Source organism: Mycetomoellerius zeteki, unplaced genomic scaffold, assembly GCF_001594055.1.
Source record: "Mycetomoellerius zeteki isolate Tzet28-1 unplaced genomic scaffold, Tzet1.0 scaffold30, whole genome shotgun sequence".
Lineage (NCBI taxonomy): Eukaryota > Metazoa > Arthropoda > Insecta > Hymenoptera > Formicidae > Mycetomoellerius > Mycetomoellerius zeteki.
Genome location: NW_017257283.1, coordinates 120,039 through 129,000, shown reverse-complemented (window position 1 = coordinate 129,000; position 8,962 = coordinate 120,039). Strand labels below are relative to the sequence as shown.

The 8,962-nt window shown below is 36.8% G+C and overlaps 1 protein-coding gene across 6 annotated transcripts in view; it reads left to right on the top strand.

The window, feature by feature from the left end:
• The window catches only part of scalloped (TEA domain transcription factor 1 homolog scalloped), a 179,855-nt gene that overhangs the window by 138,945 nt on the left and 31,948 nt on the right, over nt 1-8,962 (top strand). For all 6 annotated transcript variants that reach the window (XM_018450890.1, XM_018450884.1, XM_018450886.1 and 3 more), the window contains 2 exons: nt 1,015-1,139; nt 4,512-4,650. In XM_018450890.1, coding sequence (XP_018306392.1) covers nt 1,015-1,139; nt 4,512-4,650 — 264 coding nt within the window. The remainder of the gene's footprint in view (nt 1-1,014; nt 1,140-4,511; nt 4,651-8,962) is intronic.

Sequence of the window (8,962 nt, the reverse complement as noted above, 5' to 3'; positions counted from 1 at the left end):
CGTTCCGCTTTTGGCTCGGGGGTGGTTGTTGCTACGGATCGGGATTTGCACCGCCACCGGTGGTACGAACCCAGCCAGGGAATAGGGGTCTTTTCTGGGGGCTTAACATACACACTCCACCCCCGGTAGGCGGAGTGTACCGCCTACGAGCTACCCCCACCCGCTGCACTGATACGCGATATCAGCGAACACTTGTTGCTCCGACGAGCGTAGAACGACGAAGTGCCGTTTCTCTGCCCCCCTTTCACCCTTCCACGGTCGCGATTTTTCACGTGCTGATTTTTCCGCCTCCCTCTCCGCGCGCAGCATACGTGTACCCCCTGCACTCTATCCATTCTCCGCGAATCTAATTCGACAGGATAATATTCCATTGTCAAAAACGAGTTCACTGCATGATAGCGAACGAAATTAATTCATTATTCTGTAGCGAACGTTGTTATAAACAATCACGCGTATAAAATTGGGAATGTGTATACAAAAGTTCTGTGAAAGAATATACTGCAATAATTTTCAAACTGCAGATAATATATTTACTATAAAATTTGCTATAAAAAAATTCGTGACTTGCTTTATAATTACTATTGCGATCAAGATTGGAATTGTTATTACTATTTAGATTATTACGTATGTTACAAAACACTTCTTGCTACTCGGAGATGCAATAAAATAACCTGAGCATTGCTTTTTTCTATTCTTTCATTATATATTTTCTGTTTTACTAATCTTTACTAGTATTTCACACGCTTTATTTACTTTCAGCTATACATTTCGATACTATTCTTTTGGTGCCGCGAATTTGACTTTAAACCTATCTTTTATGGTCATACTTTTACGAAAAGCTTATTTATAGTTATAGATTCATTTTGCGAGACAGTAATAACTTTCTGTCTCGCAAAATAAATCTAGGTCATTCTCGTAAACTCAGTTTGTGAAGCTGGATTGCGAGCGCAGCTTGAAACTGGGATTTTTCCGAGAGAAGTTAATAAACCGGGTACGTTCCTCGTTTTGTTACAGGCAGTGCGGTGGCTGCAGCCGACACCATTTCCGCGCCGTGGACCCCCGCGAGTTCCGGGCCGCCGCCCGACGCCAACGGCTCCGGCTCGGATACGAAGAACCTCGACGTTGGCGAAATTAGCGATGTAAGTCAACTGTGCCGTCGCCAATTAAGGACGACTGCGAGCGTAGTCTCAGTGCCCTTTTTATTTCAATTAACTCGCCGACCCGAGTTTGACGGGACGAGCTTTCCTGCGGCTCGCATTTACTTATATCACGGAAGTACACAACGCTTAAACTTTCGTAATAGAGACGACATTTATCGTTATTCTCTTGGTATTATTGTACGCAAAAATTTCGGCTGATTACAATAAATAAAATTTCTCGTTGTAAGATGTAGATGTAGTTGTTACTTGGTTTAATATTTGCGAAGCCGCTAAAAATTGATAAAAAATGATTAAAATTTTTTGTCAGTTTTTGATGAGTTCTTTCATTAATATTACGTAGTATACAAAATTTATAAAAAAGAATGTTAACAAGTCCTTATCAATTTATGTCGTATCAACACCAAATTCTCTCCCAAGTGCCATAGTATATCCCGAAGATTTTTTTGCGTTGAATATGATGCCATTATCAGAATTTATGTAGCACGTTAGGATTTTTAATAGATTAAAGTAAAATGGACCAGAAACATCTTTTTTTGCCCATTTCACTCCAATTTGCTCAAAATCCTCTGACGTTCTATATAAATTCTGACAACGACATCATGTTGAACGCGAAAAAATCTTTGGAGTCTGTACTATATGTATACACCTCGGATAGAGAAAAGTGATATTTTGTCGAACTGTATGATTCAATTTTGTTGTTGATACATAATACGCGTTTGCATAATTTTTAAAAATTATTCTAATAATTTCTTTTTTAACACACAACACACATATTGAATTGTTGTGATTCTCTTTCTTGTTTTGTTCTCATCTAATGTTACGTTTAGCAAAGAAAGCAACTTGGCAATTGTTGTAAAATTTTTTAATATGATTGTTTATACATTTATTGTTCCCCAATGAGGAACTAATAGTAAGATCAATCATATTAAAGAATTTTACAATAATTACAAAGTTGCTTTCTGTGCTAAACGGAGCCAGTCAGCAATCTTCAATCTCATTTTATGCTACTATAAGCGAGCATAATCACATTCCGCATTTTCGAAATATTATACTTTTAAATTTGACAAAGAAAAAGTTATTTCAAAATGTATAATACAGAATGATCTTAAAATTATTATAGAGAGTTTATAAGACATTTTATATATTGCTAAATTGAAATTTAATGATTTAAGTTGGGGAATTTGGGGGGATTATTAATTTCAGATTTGATTGCGTTGAAAGTCCGACAACCATATCGGCACGCAATTATCATTTCTGAAAATTAATTCATTTAAATGAATTTACAATAGTTCAACATCTTAACGTTCTGACCGTTATGGCGCTTCTTAATTTAAAATTATTATGTTTAACATTAGCGATCTTTCAATCTTATTATTGTTAATGATAAAATTTATCATAATATTATTTTATAATCTTCGACGTAAATTATTACTAAATTTATTAATATTATGTTTGGTATATATTGACTAATGAAATTACATGATGTCGAAAGAAACTAGTCTTTTCAAACGAAGGACGTTGAAATTTTAATATTTCAATAAATTTTACGATTTCTATAAATTTTACGATTTAAGAATGAATCACTTTTGTGATTATTTTATATGGAAAACTAATTTACATTTTGAAATATATTCTACTATATAAGTAGAACAACATCGTGAATACTAAAATGAATATGAAAATGCACGGGATTATTTAAACGTTAATTCGTTAACTTTGGCACATGCAAATTGGATTTATTTGGGTCAGACGTACATAGCCACTTCAAAGCTGGACGTCGACTGTGCAATTTAATTCTCTGGCTTTCTCCTTGCCTTCTTTTGCGTATAATTTCTCCAACATGATGAAGACATTTAAACATTTTTTGTTTTTTTAATCATTTAATATTTATTATTTCTACTCATTTATTATGGAGAGTGAAAATAAAGTGCAAAATGTCTTTTTTGTTTTATGTACAATATATGTATATTCTCCGAAAACTCTCTATTCAGTCATACGCATACGATCGACTCATAATAGTAGAATTGATTTTTATAATTCTTGATTGATGCGAACGAGATCAAATCGAGGATTTTTTCGTACCATCTGGAGAGTTTTCCGTTTTGGATCGCGTGTCCAACGATATTATATATCGAACGTGGCGAACGTGACTAGGATTCTCAGAAGAGACAAGCCTGTTTCCTCGCACCCTTTCCGCACTTCTCGGTATCTAAACACTCAGGATAATCGTCCATTTCTCGGCACGAAGAAACGCGAGAATCACACGTTTCTCTTCGTGCGGCACGGAAGTTTCTGATTCGTTGAAATTCCAGTCCCAACGAAGTAGTACTTCTCGGACTACTGGATGTTTCCATGTATCGCGTATTCGCGCAACGTCGTCACCCTTCGAAGATACCCCTGCACACCGTGCGGATCTTGACGCGATGGACGAGCGAAAGAAAAACAGAAGAGGCGAGAACGCGAGACATTCTCTCGATTCGGCAAGAGAGAAGGAGAAAGGATCAGGTCCACTGACTCGGCCACGTTCCAGGCGTGGCTTCGCGGCTGTTGAAGATCCTTTGTTTCAGAGGGAGGAAGATCTCCGAGGTCCGACCACGTTCGCGATAGATGCGGCAGATAAATCGCGCGCGCGCACGGTCAGCGGTGGAATCAAAGATAAATGAACTTTTCTCGTGTCGAACGTGCTCAGGTCATCGAAATGCATCATGGCAAAGGCACCCTCCTGTGACGAACGTAATCGTGACGAATGAACGTGATGAATGTTTGCGCGAGAATCATAATTGAATTGCCTCAGAATGGAGCACGTTTTTGATCGGAAATTGATAGATGATAAGAACTCAAATTGGAATCGATAGCTGAACTTGCATTTGTGTCAATGCAAGTTTTCCAATATTTATAATTGTATTTACAGAATTGAATAAGTGATCGAAACTTTTATCGAATGTTAAAATTATATCTATTTTGTTATAATCTCTCATAAAGTTTGTTTTGAAAATATGATTTGATAATTATAATCAAACCCACTATTTAAAAAATATATAAAGAATTGTGGTGGGCTTAATCTGTTCTGTCATAAATCCATTTTGACACAAGAGCGTAAATTAATTTGTCATTTCATGAATAATAATTATTTGGAAATAAGGAAATAATTGCAATTTTAATTTAAAAATTAGTATGTCATGTCATGAACATACATTATTCTTTTATTATATTTATTATATTTATAGTTGACGAGATTACTGAGTGCTATTTTTTTCTGCGAAAGCCTAATTAAGATTAAGGACGCATAGCTGATACAATTGCAATCCGTCCTTTTCAGCCTATTCTAGATTAGGTGATCGTATTTTTCAGGACGAAAAGGACTTGTCGGCAGCGGACGCGGAGGGTGTGTGGTCGCCGGATATCGAACAGAGCTTCCAGGAAGCTCTTACCATATATCCGCCATGTGGTCGACGCAAAATCATCCTTTCCGACGAAGGGAAGATGTACGGTGAGTACCACATATATATCTCTATCTATATCACAAAAAGTTCTTTTGTGCTTCATGCACTCCCACGTATACATAAATGTGATAGTCACTCAATTGACAAGGTACGTCGATAAGAATGCTGGGTTAAATTAAATGGTAACATTAAAAAAAACAATGCATATTGTATATTATTTCACATAATATACTCACAAATATCAATCGTTACGATTCAGTTCCTAGAAGAATATAGCATTATTTATTAGAGAATATTGTTTTCTTGAAAAAAATTATCTCTGTAAATGTAGCTTTATTATTTTGATGTAGTTATTTTGAAATGAAAACATACGATATCAATTAAATGTAAAAAAAACTATGAGCATTATTACGTCAAATAGTAATCATTACTATTATAGTTTATTAAAACAACATGAGACTTTTAGAATTTTGAGAAGATAAGAAAAAAGAAGAGAAGAATGATTTTTAATCAATTTTTTAATTTCTATTGATTTATTTTCAAAATATGAACTTTCTGCGACTCGCGCGATATTATGATGAAATCAATTTAATACCTAATTAGCGAAATGCCTGTTACGGCCTTTTATCATTTTTTTAACAAATCATTTCTCGTAAAGCGTATCTCGCGATAAAGCTCTACATTCGACGTCACATTATGTCGAAGTAACGTTCCTAATGTCACCCGAAGGAAAGTCCAAGGAAAGAACGCTGTTTTCCATGTGATGATCACACCACCGACGCGCGATAGCAACCTCCTCCGCTCGCCGTCCTCCACGTACGCGATGACGGCGACGGAGAAACGTCCAGACGGGCGTCGTTATTGCTCCGGTGCTGAGGTCAGTCTACGTGACTGACCAGATATTGCTTGGTACGAGACCGGCGGTACCGCCGTGGCCACCGCCGTAAACCACCACCACCATTAACCGCCATGAACTCGCCACCGGAGCAATAACGTCTCGCCTTCCAAGGAGGAATATTCGCCCCTTTGACCGCCCCCGGCGAACCCTTACTTTTGTACCCTCTTTGTGCGCCTTTTGTATTAATTTTCTCGCTTTCTCGATGAATTCGCCGTCGTATACCTTTGCTTCTTCATGGAGAACGATAATGAATGCCATCGATTTGAGTTGGTATCAACGGAACACGACGGTAGACAGAGACAATAAAAATCATGATGAGCAAATTTACGATTTGCGTAAAACTAAGCTTTAAAGTGTCAAATTTCAGAGAAGTCGCATATTACAGATGTATTAATTACTTTACAATATTTGCAGCGCGTAAACAACGATATTTTTTAAAATTATACAATATTATAATTGATAAGAGTCTATATGAAGAAAAAATATAAGCAATACACTTCCAAAATATGTCATCAACGTTTTTATAGTTAAGATATTCTTTAAACTTAAACGAAAATAGAAATGTGCTCTATTGTTTTCCTTGGGCAAGTAAATTCTGAGCTAGTTGTCTTCATTATTAAAGGAGTTAAAAGTGTTAATTTTATGGTAATTTTATGGAGGTGGATACCTTGTGCCAACCTTGCTGTTATTCTCGAAAGGGCTGTAAACGAACCCTGAAATTGACTCCCAGTCCCTTCGCATCCGGGGATGCGACCGGATCGCTGCCACTTTTCTTCCATTCTTGCGTCTTGGTGGGCAAATTTTCCAGGCCGTTCGGCAGGAGGACGTAGGCCATATTCGCATGAATCCCATTCGTTAAGGCACAATGTCGCTTAATTTCCGAAAGCACTTGGCGCGCAAAGCCAAAGGGTGGCAATTCAATCGCGATGCGCGCGTTCTATGAAAATGGAGTTTAATTCAAGCTCCTCCGTGTCGACGGAGCTGGTGGATGAAAACAGCAACAACGGCGACGACGGCGACGACGATGATGACGGCCATGATGTCGAAGCGACGTCGTTTCGATGTTACCCTTATTCTCGTTTCATTCTCACTTCGCGCGAATTATGATGGAATTACGATCGCTAAAATTTTAATAATCGTATAATGATAATAGTATTTCTCGAATTTTGAACTATTACAAATTTTAGCAATGAAACAATTACCTATGGAATATTTAATTAAATAGCTTTTTGATGAATTAGAATTTTAATAGCAAATCAAATAATTTATTATAGATAAATTCAAGAAAAAGATTATAAATTTAAGAAACTTTTTATACTTTTTAGAGGTTTAATTAATTAATACTATAGAATATTTAAAAAAATTATTGAATATAAATCTGTCAATAAATATCTCTCGTATATTTTACGATCCAAATGTAATTTTGCTGTATATATAAGTACATGTATACTTCTAAACTGTCTGAAAGATTTTTCCCTGTCTCGGGACATCTAATTAATTCGTAATATCTCAAGGGAGAGACAGAAGGAGACGAGAGCGATTTCACGAGTACAAAGTTACGTGGGGGTATCTCAATTGAAAATCGTTCTCGTTCACTATCTCGTCGCTATCGGAAAGTCTCGTACGGAGAAGTCGCTCTCACCGGGACGCAGTTTACCCCTCGGTAATTTCCCCTGGCATTGAGGAATGTGAAAGTCGGCGATTCTTCGCGTAGACGATGGAAGTGAGAGACAGAGAGAAAGATAGAGAGAAACGCGAGCGACGCGATATAAAATCGATCCTTCGACGTCACGAAAGACGAAGGAGCATCGCCGTCGACATCGTGCCGTCGACGAAGAGATGCAGTCGACCGTCCACCGGATGGAAACAAAGGATAACGAGGCGCGAAAATCGCTTAACGCGATTGGCCATCGATCCGACGGGAAACTTATCTCGCCCGTCGTTGCTCACTCGCCGAGCCAATAAAGGAGAGATCCCTCGGCCTTTCCGCGGGATTAAATATCTTGGGGCAATTTACCTCCTTCGATCTTTCCTCTCTGCACCTTCCTCCTCTTACCCATTCTTCTTCCTTTTTCTCTTACCCTTATCTAGACGCCGACGCCCAGATTTCACCGCGGAGAAACGATCGCCTCTCGTTCCCGAAGCGATACGAGAAAGAGAATCCAATCGATTTGAAATTTTTTCACGCGTAGCGCGCTGTATCGTTATTGATAATAATACGATGATTTAGTTTCGAGATCGTCGAGAAAAGCGTATCAGCTACAATCTTCTAGAATATTCTGGATACTTTAAGAAGCAGAGAAAAAATAAATTAATGTAGTGTAATAAGTATGAAATTATGAAATATAGATTAAAAATCTTCTATGCACAGAAAGGTAACTTTTTTATTGCGGACACTGTATACATACATGCTTTTTGAAGAACTAGCCTTTTATTTAACAGAATAGTTCTCAAGTATTCTAAAATATTTTAGAAATATTTCTCATGAATTTACGAAAAATAAAAATTTTATTTAATCACACACATCATATATCCGAGATGGCTAAGTTTCAAAGATATCCACTTATCTTTCCGCTCGTGATTGGTTAAAAAAATAATGTAAAAAATGAGCCTTTGAAACACAAAATTGTACCAAAATAACCTGAGTCATTTTCGAAATTTTTGGAAAAACGAATTTTTCTTTCATGTGTTTGTTTTGTTGTACATATTTCGTTTATCTTTAATTTTATTCTATGTCTTTTATTTTCAGTTATAGTGTATAATTTATACAGTTAATTACGTGATTATTGATAATGCATTTTTTCCTAAATATTATTTAATTTCTTGTAGTATCTTACAAAGTTTTTCACATAGAGGAATTAAATTTTTCGAATGGCTGTGGTTCATTACATCGGTATCACAGTGACCGATCTGCACACTATACAATTTTTAATTGAAGCGAGTCATAACGAAAAAGTATGAAGTATTACGATATGCGTGATTCGATCAATCGAAAATGAATTTTGGAGCGTTGTAATTCTTCTCTTTTTATTATTGCTAGTGAAGAATTTAGCGTTATCTGAAAATTATGTCTCTCATACAAATTAAAAAGAAATTACAACGAAACTAAAATATAAGTTGCACAGGATGTTCGCAGAAATTCTACTATACGAACGAAGGGACATATCGACTAAGGTCTGAAAAAAAGAGAATAAGGCTTGATAATTATTATTTGGTCAATAAAGCACGTTTGGACCGCCCCATAAAATTTCATGAGGACCTGTTAATTACCCTTGATGGGAACATCGCGCTAATATCTGAGGAACTGTTCGGGAGACTGAATTCCATCTCATAAACCTGTCGCACCTCGCAAAATAATCGGGCATTACTTATGAGATCGCCGTGATGTATGTACCAGGGAGTCTTTTTGGAAAAATATCGGGCTCGGCTTGCCGATGAAGGCGGTAACTTTTTGTGAGCGC